Source organism: Schistocerca serialis, chromosome 1 (assembly GCF_023864345.2).
Source record: "Schistocerca serialis cubense isolate TAMUIC-IGC-003099 chromosome 1, iqSchSeri2.2, whole genome shotgun sequence".
Classification (NCBI taxonomy): domain Eukaryota; kingdom Metazoa; phylum Arthropoda; class Insecta; order Orthoptera; family Acrididae; genus Schistocerca; species Schistocerca serialis.
In genome coordinates this window covers 544,682,545-544,706,391 of record NC_064638.1, presented here as the reverse complement: position 1 = coordinate 544,706,391, position 23,847 = coordinate 544,682,545, and the positions used below count along the sequence as shown (strand labels likewise).

General features: G+C 36.4%; 1 protein-coding gene across 3 annotated transcripts in view; it reads right to left on the bottom strand.

Moving 5' to 3' along the window:
• LOC126475185 (glutamine--fructose-6-phosphate aminotransferase [isomerizing] 1-like) overlaps positions 1-23,847 on the bottom strand; it is a 160,001-nt gene that overhangs the window by 20,646 nt on the left and 115,508 nt on the right. For 2 of the 3 annotated variants that reach the window (XM_050102829.1, XM_050102838.1), the window contains 4 exons: positions 19,182-19,202; positions 16,767-16,921; positions 10,159-10,282; positions 5,579-5,694 (listed from right to left, as the gene is read on the bottom strand). In XM_050102829.1, coding sequence (XP_049958786.1) covers positions 5,579-5,694; positions 10,159-10,282; positions 16,767-16,921; positions 19,182-19,202 — 416 coding nt within the window. The remainder of the gene's footprint in view (positions 1-5,578; positions 5,695-10,158; positions 10,283-16,766; positions 16,922-19,181; positions 19,203-23,847) is intronic. The other variant, XM_050102847.1, reaches the window with a different exon arrangement.

The window sequence follows — 23,847 nt, the reverse complement described above, 5'->3', positions numbered from 1 at the left end:
CAGTAGCCTTCTCTACAATGAATAACCGCAGACAGGTAGCCGAGCATGCAATGAGGAGGTGTGCCCACCACAAAGTAGGTAGGTGATTGCTGTACCCAGGTTGCAACAAACTACCCCCGTGCAGGAGTCCAGCTGCTGCTGGAGTGAGCCAGGAAGGCCTGCGGCACCAAGTCTGGAGGGAGGACTTGGTGCAGGAAGGTGGCACTGCAACTGAGACTCAAACCCGTGGCTACCACTGGTGGCTCCACGCCACTTTCTCATCTGTGTTAACCCCTTCATCCTGATAGACAGCTGGGCTGCAAATGAATTTGCTACAAAATTGACAGCTGTTTATTTGCGAAAGCAGCTCACCTGTTACCCCATTGTGCTCCTTTAGTCGTCTACTCGGCAACACCATTGAAACCCCAATGATTGAGAAATCCTCTTGCCTGTTGTCAAGCATTACCACAGCAATGGCATGTTACACCTAGCAAGCCTAGCCCATCTCGCAATAAATCAACATCATTGTTACCTTAGTCCAAATGACGACACTCCATGCTCATCACTTACTCTTCGAGCACATCACCTACAGGTGGCTAATGCAATATTCCACTGCACCTTCTCAAAGATTTCACCCTTAATTCATGACAACTCAAACCCAACACTACATTGTACAAACATTCAACACAGCCATCCCAAGGCAGAGATGCCCACTTCATACTTCATAATAGGTCAAAGGAAGGCAATGGAAAACCATAGCCACTAGGACCCTTCCAAGAGCAGCATTGTAGGATTCCTGTTTTTGTTGTCCTTTGAAGTGATGCAAAAAGTATCAAAGGGAGAATAAAAATGGAATATTTAGTATGTAAACCATCTTAGGCTGCAGCTAAGAACTAGTTGCATGAGATTAGAAAATGTTATATAGGTGAAATAATTTTCAATATCAGAAGCAATGATGCAATGTTCATTTCTCCTACTTATATCAGCTAGTTATTAATTTATTTATCATATGATGACAGAAGAAAGTATTAGCTAACTATTGACGACAAATTTATAAATTTCTTCACAAATACATGCAACCTAGATCCATAACTAATAGCCCAGTCAATGAAGACCTAAATAGGTTGAATAAGGGGAAAAATTCATGTAGTCCAAATTTTCGTATAGTGATAGGAGGGAGTGTTATTAACAACATACTAAACATGCTGCATCCTAATCAGTGGAGGTTGAGGGGTTTGAAGGTCAATTTTTAAAATTTTTCTTGAGTAACTCTAAAACCACATCTTCCAGTGAAAATGTTACCCAGTACGAAAGTAAACACATTAATTTTTCTACAAAAAAGGACCTTTTCCACTTTGCAGAGAATGGAAAGATCACAGATTATTGAAAATAGTGTTTTAACGGATATTTATCATTAAATAAAATGGGTTAAGACAAGTATTAAATATGTGTACCACATCTAAGTGCAGAAGAGCCGTATTAAGGAATAAATTGTGTTCTTACTGCATTTCCCTCCTGATAGGTCTGTGAATTGAAGAGTGAACAGGCAAGTCACTAAACAATCTGCACCACTACATCACAAAAATCAGCTACTGGGTGTTTCACAGTTATACTGACTCTTTAATAGAACACTTTACGAATTAAAGGTGCTGCAGTGTGCAGACATGCTCAGTGAGTTTTACTTAACACAAAGTGCCTTAACACTACATGGAAACAGGTATGAGTTACTAGAGATATGAAAGCAAGAAACACAAATGGACAAAATCTGTGTAAATCCCTGTGCTGTTGCACACTGCTAGAGGGGAAATTGTTACTTATTTGTCCTGTATAACAGCTGAAGCAGTCTTCCAGGAAAGGCAACACAAGTGCTGCTTGCTTTTTCAGTTTATAGGCAGACTATTTCTTCCCAAAATTTGCTGTCCAGTTGTCATATGTGAGTGACAAAATAATTTCACTAAGCTCATGTTTATGTAATGGAGTTATTTGCAGTTGTTAAATGAGCTTTTAAAATATGTTCCCATAAATGAAAAACTTTATTTGACAATAATCTGCGATCCACATTTTTCCAAAAGAGTGTTGTCAAGTGTAGAGTAATACAAACCTATTGAGTTTCAAAGAAATCTTTGTCTTCCTTGAATATCTAATGGCATCATTTTCATAGAACAACACTTTTCATTTTTTTATGTGATGAAAGTCACAAGAAAAATTCAGATCATCAGTGAAATGGTTGAAACTGTTTTCTTTAATCCGCTCCAGAAGGCTCGGTTTCAAACTAGTTGCAGCACTTCTAAGGTCACTCTCCACATTCAGGTGACTGTGGTGTGTCATTTCCATGAACTGTGGTGTGTTGTTTCCATGATGGCTACAGTTGGCATAAATTTATCCCTGACAGTTGCAGTGGGCTGGGTGCAGCAGCTTTGCTTGATCAATAGCATAATGGAATTTTGTAAATGTCTCTATGGCAACACCACAGTGTTGTCTAAGTTCTACAGACAACATTGGTTTCACTGCAGCTGTTTGCACTTCATAGTTGAAAGCTGGCAGCAGTGCTGCAAGCTGTCAGAGATTTTTCTTACACCATCTTGATTATAGTGTTGAGATTCCAATCTCAAATAGTAATATGGATGAGAACTGTACAAGGACTTAGGGCTTCCTTTGTCTCTCCTGGATAAATAGGAAGGAAACTACAAAATTCTTCCAGACCCATTTACTGAAACTGTTCTTTAGTACCCTAATCACTTTTAAAGTGAGCTGCAGCCTCTTGTATTTCATCAGGAGGTGCATACACATCAGTTGTGAAGGGTGATCTTACTAATTTGCACAGCCAGTTTTCTGAAGACAAATGACGCAAAAAGTTTTTACTCTTCTTGAAGTCGTTACATGTGTTCACTGATAATGACTCTCAACTTTCTGATATTGGACTGCTGTCTATCTAAAACTTCGTTGAAATGAGGGAATGACTAAGTTAGTAATGGAAACATCCAGGAAATACTTACACCATTGTGACTTTTCCAAGAAAGGCCTTGTGGCATCATAGGCATCCATTATTTTGATGTTTCTACCTGGTGGTTTCAAATTTAGATTATTCAGGGTTTCAAGTCTGCAAGATATGTTAGAGGAAATATAAAGCCATCATCAGTGAGTGAATGATGAAAATTAGCTTTTCCTTGACTCGAAAGAAATATGGTGAGGTGACAGGAGTGGTGGGATAGTGATATGCACTCATACAAATAGCAGCAGTATTGCATACACAAGGTATAAAAGGGCGGCCAGTGCAATGGCAGAGCTGTCATTTGTACTCAGGTGATTCGTGTGAAAAGGTTTCTCACTTGATTATGGCTGCACCACAGGAACTAACAGACTTTCAATGTGGAATGCTTGTAGGAGCTAGACAAATGGGACGCTACGTTTCGAAAATTGTTAGGGAATTCAATATTTCAAGGTCCACAATGTTAAGAGTGTGCCCAGAGTACCAAATTTCAGGCATTACGTCTCACCGTGGACAACGCAGTGGCCAATGGCCTTTACTCAATGACTGAGAGCAGTGCTTGCTTAGAGTTCTCAGTGGTACACTCTGTTCATCATAAGAATAAACCTGATATAAACACGATGTTTGGTCAGAAGCCTTAGCACACTTACACTGACGCTGTTACGCTCTTGGAAGCAGGTCCCAGTTACGTACGAGATATATTATTACTAAGTTACGTTAAATGAAACTTTAAGGTATTCGAATGTATTAACAGCCATCAACATATTCCTTAATCATGCTTGAGCTACGTAGCTTTTATTTTAAAAAATCATGTACGACAGCCTCTGTACTGTTGTGCTCTGATTGTTGCACTGTTAATATGCAGTATGAAAATGACTGAAGCTGCTTACAGTTCCGTAGTGAAACACACATGTGCAACACAGTTAAAAAATGTCGAGAAATAGGTTGTTCTTAATATTTTTCATAACTTTACAGTGATAATCAGCTTTGAATTTTTTCGAGGGACTATTATGTACCAAATATAGCGGTATTGGCAGTGTGGTAGGTTAATAATATTCTATGGTTCACTGGTTCAAGACTCACCTCAACCTTCCAGATGACAGTTCCAGTACTGAAACATATTTCTCGGATTCGGATATGGAAGGAGCTAAGAGATTACATGATGAGTGACTGTAATTCATACCTTCATTGGCTTCAGTATTCAACAGTGCAGTGAAAACTCTTCAATATGCTTTTGCATCACACATAGCTCGCTCAGAAAAATTGCCCTGTGTTTAAGTTAGAGATTTTCATCACTGTTGTTTGTTATTAGAATGCTATGTCAAGTGAGAATGAGAGCATTTTATGGTATCCGTGTGTTGTGTCAGCAATAACTAGGTGACATGAAGCAAGGCTCATACTGACAACTCTACAAAAAATGCACTCAGTAATTGTAATAAGAATATAAAATTTTTGACCTGCCTGACAGCATGTTTCTGCTTTCTTCTGAGTTATCTAGGGCCCCCCTCTACATATCTCATGCCTCCCTAGGAGGTTGCACCCCCAGATTGGGAACCACTGCTATAAACAAAGGCTGAGAAGTGTGCAATTTGTAAGTATGATATTGTTAGTGACCTGCACAGATTGGTGAGAAAGGGACATTAATTTTACTATTGGTAGACCACATACAACTCTTCCACTCAGGAATTGCTGGCACATGTAGAGTGGCCTGCACCGAGTGCAGCCACATACCACGCATCCACAGTATATCTTGCAAGGTGGATTTGAATGTCTGATGGAATGGAACTGATAATGTGGAAGTCTGGAATATTAATCTGCAGTAGTGCATTGCTTGAAATAATTCTCATGCCACCTAGGTGACCCACTTCTGTTGGAGAGGGAGCCAATTTAATTCTCTGGGTCTCTTCAGATGTTGGGAGACCTTAGGATGGGGACGGGGTGATGCATTTGATACTGGTCATGCTACGAGGAGTATTCTAACCACTGATAAAGCAGTCAATTTAATTCACATTGACAAATACATATTGACAGCATTTTGCTTGCGTTTTCATGGAAGAATGCTACGGCTGCTGTACGGGATGACTAAGAATCAATTTCCTCTCTAGCAGTGCACAACTGTGTGCAGAGATTTATGTAGATTCTGACCAAGTGTTTCTTATGTTAGTATTATTAGTAACTAATAACCATATTCCATATAGGATTAACACTCTTCATGATAAACATCCGCAGGTGTGTATGCTCTCTGTGCCACCTGTGGTTGATAAGGCAGCACACTGCAAAATGGTTGGTGTAACTTTCTGAAACACCCAGCAGTTGCTTCTTGTAATGTAGTGGGATAGCGCTGAAAGCGTTCATTTGCACATCATAATACGTATATATTTTTGACATGGTTTTTATATTTTTGAGAATACCATTTTGACTATCTGGATGATTTGAAAATGGGTCCTGGTCCTTAACTAGTGATCAAGTAAATTAAAAAAAAAAAAAAGGAATTTGAAACTTTGGCTGGATTTCCACTGTACTGATTAAAAGAAGTTGCTGACCTGAAATTATGTAAGGCTTGCCTCTTCCATGACAAATCATATTAGACAATTAAACTATTAACCTCACCTTTATACCTCCTAGTACAACTGTTTTGGTATCAAAGTTGAGACGACCTCTCATGGTATTGATGACAGACTCTGGTTGTTCAAAGATTTCTTTCTGCATGAAGCTGCTGTAGTTACCTGTAAATAACCAAAAATACTGTAATTACCATTTCAATCTCCAAACATGTATACAATAAACATGCCAAACTAATCAGGAGATTAATTTAATGTGAAGAATTTGTTGCATATTACTGTTCATGTGTTGTGCGTGTCTTGTTTGATACAGAGAAAGCAAACAGGCTCTAGTATCTACTACAGTTCGTATGTGGGATGGATAATTTGTGGCTGCTTTTACATCTGTCCATTTCACAATTTTCCATGAGAACAAAATTTGAAGTAGTGGATGGCACAAACAACTTGCAGTAGGTCAATAACAGTGTTGAACACAGCTGCAGTGAACTTTTCCTAGACACTTCATAGTCTAATATTAATGGTCTAATTGCAAGATAAAATTATGTTGAAAATTAGGTCAATCATTTTATTGTGTTTATATATGTTCTAGGCAAACAGCTAGAGTAGCCTATCAACATTCATTAAAAAAATAAATAAATAAAAAGTCCTATCCAAACAGCTGTTCAGTTTCCATGCTGGTGTGACCTACAAGCAACCCGCATAAACTAGGAAATTGAGTTCCCAGGGATCAATTCTGAATGTCACAGTTTTCCCCACTGATAAGTCCCAAGGTCTCACAATGCTGATATGCAGATGATTTCTACCTGCAGCTCCATGTCAGTGAAAGTCACTGAGTGTCAATATCAATGATTGATCTGCAAAATACAAGACTGAGTTATGAAACAGTGTCATCAGTTCTCCTTGACAATATGCAGTGTGCTCACCTGAATCCTCAGCTTTATTTAGGCAAGCAATGACTAGAAGTGTCTGGATAGTACTGCTTTGGATGACTATTTTACAACAAACTGATGTGGTTATTCCACATGCACCAGTTAAAAGCTAATTGCACAGTGTAACTCAATGCCCTCCACTATGTATGCAGCATCACATGAGGCTTTTTGCATGGTTTTCGTGTTTGTTTTTATAATTTATTAATTCCGTAACACTTAAATAGTGGATGGGCAGCATTTGGATCCACATTATCATGAGTACAATGCCTACTTGACCATGTACACCACAATGGCATATCTCTGGTGTCTAGACCAGTCTCTGAGAGTTCTAGCAACAGTCTTCTAATGAAAGACTTTCCACTGCTTGGAAATTATGTGCCCGGGATACATCATGCCCAAACAGCCTGTTTGAGCACGAACTTGTTGGTTCAAAACCAGTTACAGCAAGATAGAAAATGTAGACTGGCAATGGCAAGAGAGGTGTTTCTAGAGAAGAGAACTTCGTCAGCATTGAGTAAAAAGTGTAAGAAAGTCTCCTGAAACTATTTGTGTGGAGTGTAACCATGTAGGAAAGTGAAATATGGATGGTGAACTGTTTAGACAAGAAGAGTATAGACACTCTTGAAAAGTGGAGCTAAAGAAGAATGCTGAATATTTTATGGGTGGGTCACATAACTAATGAGGAGGTACTGAATAGAATTAGAGAGAAAACAAATCTGCAGCACAACCTGACAACAAGAAGGGATTGGTTGGTAGATCACATTCTCAGATATCAAGGTATCACTAATTTACTACTGGAGGGAAGTGTGGGGGTTAAAAATCATAGAGACAGGCCAATAGATAAATACAGTAAGCAGATTCAGGAGGGTGTAGGTTGCAGTAGCTATTCAGAAATGAAGAGGCTTGCACAGGGTAAAGTAGCATGGAGAGCTGCACCAAACCGGTCTTCAGGGGCTGAAGACTACAACAACATCAACATCAATAGCAAATGGTTTCTGTTTCTGTCTGTACACAAACAATATTATATATTTGCAATTAAGAGTTTGATTAATTTTTTCATTCTTAGATTGAGAGTTAAACAGATGCTTTGTACAAATTGGCAGGTTTTTTATGTATGGGCTTTAGATTAGTTTTTTGTTCCATAGATCCGTGCTGAGGAGATCCTCATGGATGTGGAACATGTCAATTTTTTAAAGCTGAAATAACAGTACTAATAATATGAATATATACAATACATCATTTGTTTCTGTTAAAAAATTTGTCAGTGGAGTAGAAGGAGTGGCCACTAGTAAGTCTTTCAGGCTCCTTTTAAACTGATCTTTATTTGTAACTAAATTTTTTATGTTTGCTGGCAAAATTATTGCAGATGAGTGGTGGACCCCTTTTTGAACTGAAGTAAGTGCTTTTAAGTCCTTGTGCAGATCATTTTTGTTGCTAGTATTGTATGTATGAACTGAGCTGTTTGTTGGAAAAAGAGATATATTATTTAGGACAAATTTCATTAAGGAGTAAATATACTGAGAGGCAGTAGTTAGTATACCCAGTTCTTTGAAGAGGTTTCTACAGGACGTCCGTGAATTTACTCCGCAAATAATACGTATTACACGCTTTTGGACTCTGAAAACTTTTGTTTGACTTGAAGAGTTACCATATGACATTATGGAATGAAAGTAGACAAAGTATGCAAGCTTTTTCATTTTTATGTCGCCTATGTCTGCTAACACTCGAATTGCAAATACAGATTTGTTAAGGTGTTTCTGCAGTTCTGAGGTGTGCTCCTCCCAACTGAATTTATTATCAAGTTGTAATCCCAGGAATTTAAGACTGTCAACCTCTTGTGTCTGCTCTTCTTCATACTTTATGCATATGCTGGGTGGAAACTTCTTACACGTTCTGAATTGCACATAGTGAGTCTTTTCGAAGTTTAATGTCAGTGAGTTGGCTTTAAACCACTTATTAAAATCCATGGAAATATCACCATCAGATCTTTCTAGAACTACACTCAACATACTATTTATTGCAATACTTGTGCCATCTGCAAACAAAACGAACTCTGCTTCTGGCAGTGTAACTGATGAGAGATCATTACTGTATACAAGGAAAAGCAATGGCCCTAAGATGGTTCCTTGTGGGACACCACATGTAATTTCTTCCCATTCTGATGAGGACTGATGACTTAATTCACTAGTCCCTTACACTGACCCCCTTCGTTTCATGTTAGCAAGGTATGACTTGAACCATTTTGCAGCACTGCCCGTGACATCATAGAATTCTACTTTATTTAAAAGGATGTTGTGGTTCACACAATCAAATGCCTTTGACAAATCACAGAAAATACCTGCTGCTTGTAATTTGTTATTTAATTCATTAAGTACATTTTCACTGTAGGTATAAATAGCCTTCTCAATATCAGAACCCTTCAGATATCCAAACTGTGTTCTTGATAATATGTTATTTGTGGTCAGATGGTTGAGAAGCTGCCTGTATATTACTTTTTCTAAAGTTTTTGAGAATGCCGGCAAAAGTGAAATCAGTCTGTAGTTTGATGGTATATCTCTTTATCCCCTTTCTTGAATAGAGGCTCAACATCTGCATATTTTAGCTAGTCAGGAAATGTCCCAGTTATAACTGACTGGTTACACAAGACATGCCTTAATTAACTTTGTTGATATTTCATCTTAACCACTAGAATGCTTTGTTTTTAAAGATTTTATTATGGAAGTTATTTCTTTTGGTGAAGTGAGCGACATATTCATGTACCTGAAGCTATTTGTAAAGGCTAGTTTCAGACATTCAAGGGCACTATTTACTGATCCTGACAATCCCATTCTATCACTAACGGATATAAAGTACTTGTTAAATAGATTTGCCACACTATGCCCATCGGTTACTAATGTGTCATCTACCCTTAATGCTATTTGCTCCTGTTCCTTTCTGGTTCTGCCAGTCTCCTCTTTCACTATATCCCATATTGTTTTTATTTTGTTCCCTGACATTGCTATCTTCTTCTCGTAGTGCATTTGTTTAGATGTCTGAATTTATTTTTTAAAAATATTTTACAGTATTCCTTGTATTTAACTAAATCATCAGCATTGGAGCTATTCTTGGTAGATAGATACATTTTCCTTTTTGCCTTACTGGAAATCTTTATTCCTTGTGTAATCCATGGTTTTATTAGAGACTTCTGTTTAATTTGAGTAACTTTTGGAGGAAAACAGTTTTCAAACATGGTTCTGACATTGTTCATGAATGTGTTATATTTTTCATTCATGTCATGAGCACTATAGACATCTTTCCAGTTCATATCTTTGAGCAGTTTTATTGTGTGATATTGCCGACACTGTGAGCTCCACAGACATGCTTAAATCATCAATAAATATTTGGATCAGAAGAGGTATTTTAATGTTTTTCACATTTCATAGAAGTCAACATTTGCTTGCCTAGAAGACTGCTGGACATTTTAAAATTGTAAGTGTCAATGGTATAACCACTGCAGGGAGAAAAAATTCAATACTTGAAATAAGAGTGCAAACTTGGAACATATTTTTACCATTAACAACATGCATGTTAACTTGAGAATGGAGCTTAAACCCCAAAATGTGTCAAAAAAAACACATAAATTTATATTGCATTAAAGTCACAGTCATGATATACTCAATTGTTGTTGTTGTTGTTATTATTATTATTATTTATGACATACCCTTCATGATCTGCTGGATTTCCATTTTAAGAGTTATGATTTCTCGAGAATGAGAGTCATCCAGGGACCTACGCAATCTGTGGATGCTGAGGAGACCATCCTTTACGGCTGCTACATCATCATCCTGCAATTATAGCAAAATTTTCTTTAAGAACATAACTGTAATTGGTTTAGTGGAGTAACTACTTGATATGATTGAAACAATAGTGTCCAGAGATGTATTTTAGCACTCAGATGAAATTTGCTGGCTCTTTCCTATTTTCTGGAAGGAAGAAATGAAATCACAGTTTGGTGAACATTAAAATAGTCTCTGTGTTCTTTTTCAAGTACCTTGCTTAAAATGCTTGCAATATAGCTTTATCTTTCCTCAAACAAATGGAGTATTTTGAAACACTGAAAGGGATACCATATTTACTTGCAAATTTTAACCTACAATAATTACATTATTGCTTCTTTGTCATATATATACATGTGCAATAATATAGAACCATACCTACAGACTCCTTCAGAGTCCATTTTGAAATTATAATGTTTCCGTCTGGAAGCCATTTGCTTCAGTTTTTATTTGTCTGGTTAGCAGGACACACTGTAAAATTTAAAGAAATTTTCTTGCATTTGTGGAGGAAGTCATCAGTCATTAATCTTACAGACTGTGACTGTGATAGAAATAAACAATAATTCTAGAGCACTGTGAACCTTTTACCAAGCATTAAAAGATAGCTTCCTTAGTTAAAATGTAGATATAAAAGATTTTATTTAATTTTTTTATAATTCACTAATACCCTAATGGCATTATAAATAAATAGTCATGCGAGACACTGGTGCACAGTTATTCAGTCATTTTTCAGACAACTTATTGAGCGTGGCTATAAAATAATAGAACTACAGCTGTAAAACATTTTATTTAAAAAAACAAAAGTATTTAGATACTGTCACCTTCAGTATTGTCCCCTCCTCTGTCCCTACAAGGCTCCATAGAAACTTTCCATTGACTGAAAGTGCTGGAACTCTTCCTGTTTGAGGTCCTTCATGAAACATGCCACTTTTTCTTTTACTGTTTCAGTGGATTTAAATCTTGTTCCTTTATATGCAGATTTGACCTCAGGGAACAAATAAAAGTCACATGTTGCTAACTCAGGCAAATAATGTGGATGGCCTAACAATGTGATGCTTTACTTCGCTAAAAACCTCTTAACAGACAACAGTATGAGCTAGTGTGTTGTCTTGATGCAGAACCCATAACTTGTTCTTTCATAATTTGGGTTTTTTGTTTTTTTTCTTATTTTCTCGTGGAGTTGAGCAAGAACCTCAAGGTAGAAATATTTCTTAATAGTTTGACCTTCAGGAATGTAGTGAAGCATACAATTCCATGAATGTTGAAGATGGTTTCTAAGTGTCAGTACTAACACTTTCACAAGCTTCTTTTTGTTAGATCATGAGAATGTTTGGCACCAGTTTCACACATACTTTTCTCTTCATAAACGGGTTATGTAAAATTTGTCTCTCACATTCTTTGTCAATTCCTATAGCTTCAGCAACTGACTGAATACTCAACTGATGACCAGATTGACTCAGATTACCTACTTTTTCAATGTTTTCATCCTTTTTTTATGTTGAAATGAATCCCAGGTGTGAGTCATCTTCAACATCTACTCAGCCATCTTCAAAACACTTGAACCACTCAAAATCTCACATATGTGATGAAAAATTCCTTTTTCCGTGCACTCGTTTTAGTAATAGATAGGTTTCAGTATCAGTTTTTCCAAGTTTATGGGAAACTTCACGACGGCTTGTTGCTCTGTTATACTTATTTTCTAGCAAAACAAAATAACACCTCTTATACAAACAAAGGCCATGGTCACGCTGATTTGTCTATAGTCACCAGAGCTGCTGCATTCAACTGAGAAAGCTTCATCTTGGCACATGCTTACTTACATCAGCCCCATTGTTTTATACCCACTCCTCATATATGCGATGAAGCACCTTCTATCAAGAACGAAACTTTCAGTCAACTGCAGGCTGCACACTGTGATGAAACTTCTCACATATTGAAACTGTCTGCTTGACTAGGACTTCAAATTGGGCCTTTGACTTCCACAGACAACACTCTAGTAACAAACATTTGAGTATACCACACAGCCTCATGAAATGAAGAGAGTAAGAGATGGGGCACAGACGCTGAAGGACAAGGATGAAGGAGGAAATCTCTCACATCCTTGCTGAAGAAGTTGCCTTGGCACACACCTACATCTACACTTGGCAAACCATTGTGAAATGCGTTGTTGAGGATACCTACCTGTGTATCACTTATTAGACATTCACTCCATTCCTTTTGCATATAGTGTGCAAAACAAATGATTGCTGAAGTGCCTCAGTGTGTGCTGTTAGCAATCTGATCTTTTATTCGCGATCCGTATGGGAGCAATATATAGGGAGTGGTAGGGTAATTCTTGATTCTGCGCTTAATGCTAATTCTTGAAATTTATTAAAGTGGGTTTTTGTGGGATGGTTGGGATCTATGTTCTAACATCTGGTACTTCATGTTTCTCAGCATGTCCATGACACTCTCCCATGGGTCACGAAATCTGTGGCCATACATGCTGCCCTTCTTTGTGTTGGTCCCATCTGGTCGAGCAATACTCTAGGATGGTTTGTAGGAGCTTTTTGTTTTCCCAGTATTCTACCAGTAAATAAAAGTCTGCCACCTGCTTCACTCACAGCTGATCCTATATGATTCCAGTTCATATCCCTACAAACTGTTATATATGTGATTTCTATCGTGACTCACTGATATTGTAGTCATCAAATAGTACATTATTAGGTTTTGGGAAGGGCACTATTTTAATTCTGAACTTTTAAAGCAAGTTATCAATCATTGCACCACTTTTTAATCTTATCTAGAGCTGACCGAATATTTGTGCAGCTTTTTCAAGACTTCATATCAAAAGTATGATTTTAGTATTAATATTGTGTGATCCAACATACTTCCCTGTTTGACACTTGAAGTTACAAGTCCATTTGTCCACGACTCTTCATCAAAGATAACATGCTGCTTCCTCCCTACAACTAAACCCTCAATCCAGTATTCTTGTGGAATGACTACTTTTGGAACTTTTACTGATTATCCAATGCAATCACAAAACACTTGTAAAAAAAAAACAAAGACTGGTGTCAGTTGCTCAGAGCTACTAGCCATCTTCAAATCTATTAAAACCCATTACAAGGAAAAGTTCTCATTTATTGTGCCATGTGACATCAAAACGTTTTCTTTAGATTTATGTCTATGTGAGGGTGTTATCCTTGTGTTAATGAACACAAATATGAACTGTGTGAGATAATGATAGTATTTGAGGAAGTGTGATTTGTTTCTGCTAAGCCCTGTCACATCTTTAATGTAAGATTTTAAAGGCAATATGAAGAGAATACAGCAATTCTCTTTTGTCATATGCTACACAGAAGTTTGGATAGTACAGGGTGCATGTAAAGAACTGTTTGAGAAGGTGGTGCTCATTCTGGAAAAAAATGGCTACCTTAGAGAGGGTTACCAGTAGATCATCATGTTGCCCAAACAACAGTAAGATTGAGGAGGCAATGAAGAAGCGTAGAAATATTCTCGCTAATAATCAAAGTTCTTGTCATCTGGAGAGAAAATTCCCTTTTTCCCTGGATTGTAATTGTGAACTGCAATAATCACTTGTCTGTCTGCAGTTGTTTGTAAAATCTGAAGACAACATTAAAAAATATTTCAAATTTGAGGCATCACATTTACTATGCCTTGCCCAATAGGGCACTTCTTTGTTGTACATATAATTTAGCCCTGGTGTCTTATGTGCACAAATTTGTCAAATTGCTGACAGAGTTGTTCTTAACCTTCGGCCAGGCTCTTTGTGATATCAAATATTAATAATGTGTATGTGAAAGCTCTTCATCATTTCTCCCAAATATTTTTGGAATGTTTCTCAAGAATCTTTTTGCCGGTTGTCATCAAACTTCTCTCTCTCTCTCTCTCTCTCTCTCTCTCTCTCTCTCACACACACACACACACACACACACACACACACACACACACACACACAAACACACACACTCACTTCCAGAGCAACCTTTATGCTGAGATAATCTTTTGCTCTTAGTCCAGTATTTATTAATTTGATTGTAATTATGTTTTGATGGTATTTTGTCTTGATGAGGAATGCTAGATCAGCACTTGTGCTATAAAATTTTTATGCACTTCATAACATTATAAGCAGAAAATGCTACTGAATCTATGTAAAGGATTATTAAATTTGTACATAAGTAATGATTCAAACAGGGTTGTCGCCTGTTGCCCATGCAATTGAATCTATGTGTTGAGCAAGCAAGAAAGAACACTGAGAAGAAATTCTGAAAGGGAATTAAAGTACAGAGAGAAGAAATAAAAACTTTGGGGACTGCCAGTGGCATTGCATTCTGTCAGATACAGTTAAGGATATGGAAGATCATAGAAGAGAATGTATCATGCCTTGAAAAGAGATTATAAGATGGACATCAACAATCAAACCGAAATACTGGAATGGTAGTCATTTAAATCGAGTGATGTTGAGAAAATTAAATTAGGAAATGATACTGAAAGTAGCTGACATGTTTTATTATAGGCAGCTTAATAGCTGAATATGGCCAAAGAAGAGTGGATATAAAAAGCACGAAAAGCATTTCTGGAAAAAGACAAACTTGTTAGCTTTAAATATAAATTAAATGTCAAGTTACAGAAGTATGCTAAAGATTAGATGGATAGGTCAGATAGGGAGTCTGTGACAAAAGTTTATTAAAAGAAGAAAAATCCATTTATAGGACACCTCCCAAGGCCTCAAGAAATATTCTATTTAGTAATGGAGGGAACTAGGGTGGCGTGGGGGAGGGAGGTATAAAGTGTAGAGGAAGACCTTTGAGTACAATAGACAGCTTCATGGAACACGTTCCATCCCTACACAGTGCTGTAGAAATGAAAAACCAGATGGCTGACAGAATTGTGGCTGTAAATAAATTGAGCAGATGACTGTTAGGGGGAAGGGAAATTGTACATGGCATGAATGGGAAATGATTTCCATGATCCAACCTTGCAAGTTCCATGCATATAAGAGGGTCACTCTAAAAAAAATGCACTACATTCTTTCAAAAATCCAACTTGGTTCTATACATTTGCCTGCTCATGGAGATCACAAAGCTTGAGGTAACAATACTAAAACACCCATCCTATTGCCTTGACCTGGCACCATGTGACTACCAATTCTTCAGAAAACTGAAAGAATCCTTTTGTGGAACAAGATTTGAAGATGATGGCTCTCTTGTGAAGGCTACTAAACAGTGGCTCAGATGTGCTGGTCCCGACTTCTGTCATACAAGTATACAGGCTTCAGTTTCACAGTGGCATTAGACAGTTAAAAGGGGGCATTTTGTCTTTAAAGAAGTTATCAACATACTGTAAAAATATCAGAGGTATGGAAAATCAGTTGGATATTTAAAAAACATTGTGCATTTCTTTTGGAGTGTCCCTTGTGTGTAGACATCTGTGTCAAACTATGTAACTGCCCTTGAAGCTGAATCTCCTGATGATTAAGAGGTTGCCATCTGCTGCACCACATGATTTGTAAGCACAAAAATTTAAACATGAAAATTAAACGATGGAAACTCCAGGATGGAATAACAACAATAATATGAAAAGGATCGAGTGCTGCTTACCATACAGAGGAGATGTGGAGTCACTGACAGGGACAAAAAGAGACTGCTATACATTTAAGCTTCTTCTCGAGTACAATACACACGCACACAACCACTGTCTCTGGCCACTGAGTGTGGCCTTAGTGGCCAAAGACAGTGGTCATGTGGGGGAGTTTTCTACTTGACAAGAAGCCTTTTTGGCTGAAAGCTTAAGTGTATAGCAGTAGTTTTATTGTGTCTGTCTATGACTTAACATCTCCTGTACATGGTGAGTAACAGTCTATCCTTTTTTATAATATAAACAATGAAATCAGTTTGACAGCTGTGAACCTATGGAGGATTATTTTCAGCAAGGTGCATACAATCCTGTCTTGCCAAAAAGCGGTGTTTGATTTCAGTATCAGTTGTGAAATATTGCCTGCACAGGTGCACCAAGGTACAGAAGTTTATTTTTTCATCTTTAGTGTATATTTTAGTGTAAGTTATAAACAACTGCTATAACATGCACCCCCCCTCACCCCCTAAACAAAAGGAATTTTAAGGAGATATGCATTGCTGGACAACTCGACATTCACACTCCATATCTGTATAATTTAATGTGACATCCTGCAGTATATATCTTTATCATGTATGCTAATCCCCTCCAACTTTTCACTCTTCCTGGCACACACCTCTGCCAATATGTTATATCTATGAAAGTTTCACAGAGGTTTGTCCTCATCAAGCCTAGTGTTTTCTGTTCCTGAATGAACTGTTTCTTATAATGGAGAGAGGGAAATATGTACTAAATCGAATAAACCATGCTATTAAAAAGCAGCATTGTGTCCAAGACTAACATATGAATTGCTGATGGCTTCACTGTACTTGATGTGGAAGGATTTTTAATATGTTGGCTAATGTTATGTACATACCTCAAGGAAAATTACACGATTTGTGTGCTCAATAACAGCACTAGCATCAGAAGCGAAAAAGTATTCAACTTCTTTGTCTTCAAGAGGCTGGAATTCAGCAGTAGATTCAGATCTTGTTATAATTGGCAAGTCACCTCGTCCATGAGGGCGATGGTCTGCAAAAGCAAAATTGTTGATTATCTTTTATCATATACATAATTCAAAGGAAAAACGATTAAGTAATAGTGGTAGTAACTGCCAAGTGGTAGAAATAAATTTAATTTTTATATAAAAATTATAAATATGTATAATATATGAGTGAGTAGTTATCTGTGTCCACATTTCCTCTTGCTACTTCTTAAAAACACAGCTGTAACCCTGCGGTAATGAAATCTTTACAAGGTGTCAAATCCATGCTCGTAGAATGCGAGCTCATGTCTTTATGCTGTACAGTTAAATTTAACAACAGCCGTCAGTAACATGTGATTCTCCCTCCATAATCAGTTGTATTTTTTCAAATTTGTAAAATTATATACTACCTATAATAACAGTAACCATTTTGTGAAGATCATGATTTTAGTTTTCTGTTTCTCCTCACTTTAGCCTTATTCTAGCTGAAGTTGAACTTCACCAAACAATTATTTTTAACGCTGCTGAAATTTGGGAGAAATGCATTTTAATGTAACATTTACGAAACATAAGAGGCGTCATCAACAAGTAACTGGACTATGCTCATAAATTCTAATAAGCTACAGATTTTGAAAATAATGGCCTTTGTATCTCTACAAAAAATGGCTTGTTGAAATGAAATTGTTGGGGCCACTTCTTGATGTATACCCTTTTGGTGTGACGATTCTCCAGCACAAATTTTCAAAACTTTGCCCGTGTGACAAATTGTGCCAATCCGTAACAAGTAACAGAAGGTGAATCTTTGAAAATGTACTAGCAAAAGTCAGGAAAAGAGAAAGCCAAGTAACTGTCATCTGAAGAATGCTAAAAGACAAAATATTAATAGTTTCAAACTAAGAAGAATACTGTTCTGTTCCAGTTAATACTGCATTTGTCAGTATGTTAGACTGATGTACAAGAACATAATTTTACTGCAACAGTAAGTCTCAAGTTTCAGAAAAAGACTGTTGTCTCAGAAAGTAGCTAGTGCAAATACAAGTTTCCACAATATTGCCCATAATACAAAATTTATACATAGATTATGTACCATAATTCCACAGTCCAGATACTTTTTGACAACACCTCGCACAACTTTTTGAATGACATTTGTTAAACTCGCAATATGTCTTCATCTTCTCACAAGTGATTATTTGCCATTATCCAGTCATAAGTTTGAACAAGTGTAAAGCTGCTTTCAACATCCAGGAGTATAAAACTGTATTATTAGTTCCAACAATATAAAGACAATCTTCCACAATTTTACAATACTGCATGTTCTTAATATTAACTATATACTACACACAAGGAAAGCTATAAGGTGTAAGTCAGTCTGATCTATTTTCTGTGAATTTTATCACAACTCATCTGACAATACTTGGTAAATATCCTGGATGACAATAACTTGTACAGTAAATGGGCTTTGAATTGTTCTTTTCAGCCCTAATTTGATAAAATGTTCAGTAAATACCGGCATTACTTTTCGTTATACAGGCAGTTATCAAAGTGTGGATTCCTTACAGTATGCTGAAGTTAACATTTTTATACAGAGATTATAGTAAAAGTGGTCACGAAGAAAGCCAAAGCAGCATTTGGGTATTATAGCAGATGGAGATGTAACCGGAATTACATGTAGTGTGATACTGCTGCAGTACATATTGTGATATTTTGGTTAGTGAGGTTTGTATCTGCGAACATAGAGGATCAACATTGCTCTTTAATTATGACACAAAGTTTCAGAACTATGACTAAGGAGCTTACTTTAAATGATATAATGAAAATATTTCTATATATCAGAACATAAGCAAGAAAATTTGTAAAATGTTTCTTACGGTGTTTGAAAGATGACAGATAAGAAGACTTTTTTATAATGTTTTTGAAAGTACAGAAAGCCACAATAATGAGTGCAATACAAAGTGTTTATCTAGGAAAGATATGAGAGAGTAGATTGCTGGTCTACCATAATGCCACACTAGCACAATACAAAAGCTAACAGTAATACATGCATACAGAATGTTAATTGGTCATGCAGGATCTCTGTGTCTAAATATTACTTACAGTTCAAGAGCTCTGACAATTTCTCTTGTAGTCAAAAATGTACCTCAAGATAGTATACACCACTCATAATTAAAATATTCACTTTATCTATGAAAATATGTTTTACTTCTGTGGTCTAAGCAAAACAGTTATTAGCAAATAGAGTAAAGCATTAAGTAGAAAGAAGATTGAAAAGACAGAGAAATAAGAAAAATATAAAATAAAATTTTGTACCTTGGTTTTGTGACTCTGGGTCTAATTGAGGAGCAGGCACAGAGTTTTAAAAATGAAAAAAAGAATAGGTGAAAATTAGTTAAAACACACTTCAAAATCATGCTAAAATATTTTAAAAAAAATCAATTAACATGCAGTTTCTGAACTATCTACATTTAAAAAAGCTATCTTTGCTAGCTAGAGACAAACACAAAAGCATTTGAACTGTCCTATAAATAATAAAAATGAGCAAACAGTAAGCTATGAAGGTAAAACACATATGACACACACTTATTGGAGTAGGTATTTTCCAAATAAAATTAAACTGGGTTTTCCAAGTGATACACAAAACTATTTCTTTCTTGAGGTAATACAGGTAGGTGCTGGAAGATATTAAGTATGCTGACAGGGGAGTCACAACATGAAGACACAACATACACACAAACATTTAAAAATATTGCAAGCTACAGATATGTTCATTATTCCCACACCATGTCAGCTTTGTGTATCACTTTCTCTGACCGCCCCCCCCCCCCCCCCCTCCCCGAAATCTCATATGTTATAAAAAGGGATACATTCTGTTGGAACAAAGTATAGTCTATCACAACTTTCAAATGGAAGTGCCTCAAACATGCATAAAACTTCTGACGTTTTACAATTGAGAAATGTAGCTCGTGCTATAGAATTTCATTAAATTACTTGATGAATGAATATGAAGCGACTGGCCAACACATTCAACAGAAAAGGCACTTTATTCTCAGTATACTTTTATGAATTTTTGGACCTTATCGAAACAAGACCTTTGACACTAGACATAAAAATGAAAACTCACAGCATAACTGTGAAAGCAGACAAATAATGATTGCAGCACATGGCATTGAGGAAATCTATATCTATAGAAAAAACAGAACACTCAATCTTCTTGAAGAGAAATTTATGTCATGTCATTAGAACTTAAATGTTCTCAAGACAGCCATGTGTGTTTATTACAATACAAGGAAAAAGGCAGAGGATTTCTTGCTGGTACGGGATTGCTACAGTCAGAAAGTACTGGAGTATTTGCCACACTTTTTTTATCCCCACCCCTCATTTTCCTCCCCATAGATGAAATACTATTGTGCAGAGCATAGTTTCGACAATGAAACATGGGATTCTTTTGCTGAACTATTAATCTACATACATTCTTTTAACTGCACATATCTTGCCAACTTAAATTTTCATGGTTTTGCTTTTTACACCCTCACTTCTCAAAAGAGACAAAGTAAAAAAGATGTATTAATATAACATTCTTAACAAAAGTCCCAGCTGTCATAATGGTAATTCCATTCATAGTCTTGATCTTTGTCAAAACTGTTTTCAAAATTAAAAGGTCTACTCTACTTAAGTAGGCTTCTGTAATTATCTCTATATCTTCTGAGTGCTACAAACTACCTTTTCAACTTTTGGAGTTACTTAACATTATCTTTAATTGTTACAAAATTTCTAACCAAGACATCAAACTACGTATTCTGTTTTCCTCTTCTCTCAGTTTCAGCCACACACTTGCTTTCCTGAAAGCAGTCAAGGGATTTACGTTATAATGCACTGTACTGACAGGATAACATAAATCTCTGTTGTTGAAAAAAAATGGTACTTTGTAAATACTGTAATGAGGAAGGGAAAAAAAACCTTTTGTTCATGATCTACATGAATGGCTGTAACTGGGAGGAGAGGTTGTTATAAACACAGACAGTTATTCTCAATAATGGTTAAATACATCCTAAACCACTGTACAGTGTTATAAAGAGATTTGAACGAACCATCAAAGCAAATATTCTTATATGGACTTTGCCATTCCTGTGATTTAATTCACAAACAATTCCTCTCTTTCTTTCTTTGGATGTTTTCCAGACTACTAGGGTGGACTGCCATATGACAGGTGACATTCTGTCCCAAGGTTCAAAGCTCTTACATTTAATTAGAAGCTCGTCACAGTAAATATTGGAGCACTGAATGTGTGTGTATAATTTGTTGGTCAATAATTGCATACTTCAATGGCCAGATAACTTGCATTAGACAGTATATTCAAGTAGGTAGTACATTAAGATACTAGGCATGCCAGCAAGTAATATGTACATTGTGGAGCACTGACAGACTCAGAGAAGTAGTAAGGAAGGTATTATTCATGGTGAATTAATTTCTTGAATACAAAATAGCTATTGTGTAACCATCTGAAAACATTATCGAGCTATGTGCAACGAAGCTGTCTTCCATTTTCACAGATTTGTTAAAAAACAAAACTGTAGTTGAGTATAAAAATGCCAAAGAACTCCAGCTGCTCTACACTGCATGGTAGCATATGCTGTGAAATGGGTAACATTAGTGTGCCAGCACTTATTTTAGGATGATGCTTCTACTGTAACTATTAATTTAGAGCATTTTATGGAAATGGTAAACATCTTTCAAATACTGTGAATATGCTGCTGTTCTGTTAAACAATAAAAGTTTCAGCAGTAAAATGTACCTTAGTTCAAACGTCAGTGCTAATTGTTTTGCAATTGCATCATTACAACGTCAAGACTTTTTTCTTTATTTGTGGGCATGCAACCTTGGGAAAAATCCTCATACATTAAACATAGGAAAGAACAGTAATAATTATTTATTCTTTGGCCATTTTGCAAAATATAAAGAGAACTCTTTTGTCTTTCAATTACTGACAAAATTTTGTTAGTTTTGTAATATTGTAAACACAAGAGTAGAACCCAATGGTAATTTATTTTCTTTATTTAACAGTTCTGGACATGTGTTACATTTTGTAAAACTAGTCATTTGTGCATAAAAACAGCATTTGACAGACAAAAGTAATGTTATTTGTATAAAGAAGGATCATGCAAACTCTTGTAACAAATATGTCCAGTTTTGATTCTGAAAAATGATATGGGTAAAACAGCCATTCAGTGCCCAAACTGAACAAGATCAAGTGGAAAAGACTGGAATCATTTCTATGACTAACTACCACAGTGTATAGCTCAAAGATACATCACTTGCATATTGTTATTTTGTACTCCAGAATTTGTTCAATGTTATACCATCATGACTGCACTTAGGTCAAGTAAGTTCTGGAATGTAAGACAATGCTGTTTACTTTATTTGCTCTGTATGGCTTGCTCAAATCAAAATAAAACATTTAAACTACAAGAGGTATGTGTGTGGTAGAGAGAGAGAGAGAGAGAGAGAGAGAGAGAGAGAGAGAGAGAGAGAGAGAGAGAGAGAATGAAGGAGAAGAAACCACTGAGTAAAAAAACAATAGAAGGATCATGTTCTCTCATTAGATTACTGTGACTGTTTAACAGTACTGAATCATAATGTCAAAGATTTATGAAAGAAATAGCAGAGGAGGATAACAATTACAGTATAAAGTAGCATATTGTTGGCTATTGGCTGGAGAAGAGAAATGCCACGTGAAGTAACCCCTGCCCAAATCCAGCATTTTTCCTTCAGACTACAGTAGCTGATGGACAATTATTTCATTTAAATAAGGGAGGAGAGATTTAACATATGGTATGATTTTTAACCCCAACTAAAAATTAAAGGAAGACTTATGCCTGTAAGGAATATGAATGTGCATTCCAAATCAATGCATTATCACTTAGTGTTGTTTCTCTCCGCACAGTTTCATTATCTGTATTTGCATTATTTTTTAACATTAATTTTACTTTGTAACATTAATTTTACCAGCACAGCTTCATGTTGAACACATTATTAAACTGTGTTTCTCATGATGTGTAGTACTTAGTGTGTAAAGTTTCAGACATTATTTTATAAATACAACATTATACATAATACTACGATATTTAATATTCTCATTGTTCAAATAATCACTCATCATTGTTCATTAATTCCTCGATTAAAAAGTAACATTTTTCAACCAGGAGAACATGCAGTTTTTGCTTCAGTGAACCTATCTCTATGCTCAGTACATCTCTGCCCATTGTAGACTTTGATTTACATATACTTGAGCATCTTTTAGTAGATATTTTGGTGAAGTAAGTTGATGCCGCCCTTAGCTTTATCCCTATTTGCTGTGCATGAAGTTTCTTTTCTTCTATTTTCCTTGGTTGTTGCCTGTCTGGAATTTGGCTTTAACCCAACTTACCTTTCCCCTTCCTATTATGGTGCAGGCCATGTGTAGTGTATCCCCACCTACCAATAGCATAAACTGGAACAACACTCGTGTGAGACTTTGCTGGTGTCTGGAGCATCCCATTCAGCTCAGTGTTAACATGCCTTACAGCAGTATTTACCCCAGGGCTGATAATGGCGCTGACAGACCTCCACAAACCCCACATTGTTGTGCCCAGTTTCTGCCCCTATTTTATCCAGGTCACTCCTAATACTATATCTTGGATTCATAGCCAGGCTGTTTTCTGCTCCCCCAACTATAATTACCTGATCTTGCTTCTCAAAGTCCTTGCATAGCTGACCTAAGTTTTCTGTCACCTGGTTAAGGCTAGCACTTGGTTTCACAAAACTTGTGACCTGGTACTCTGTCCTAATTTCTCCTGAAGCTGTTGGCCCACACCCCTCCCATGACTGTTACCTATAAGCAGAATTTTTCTTTTCCTAATCTGGTTTGATCCTGACCTTTCTTTTTTCTTTAAGCTAGTATTCTGCTTCAACCTACATTCAACTACATCTGAATGAGGTC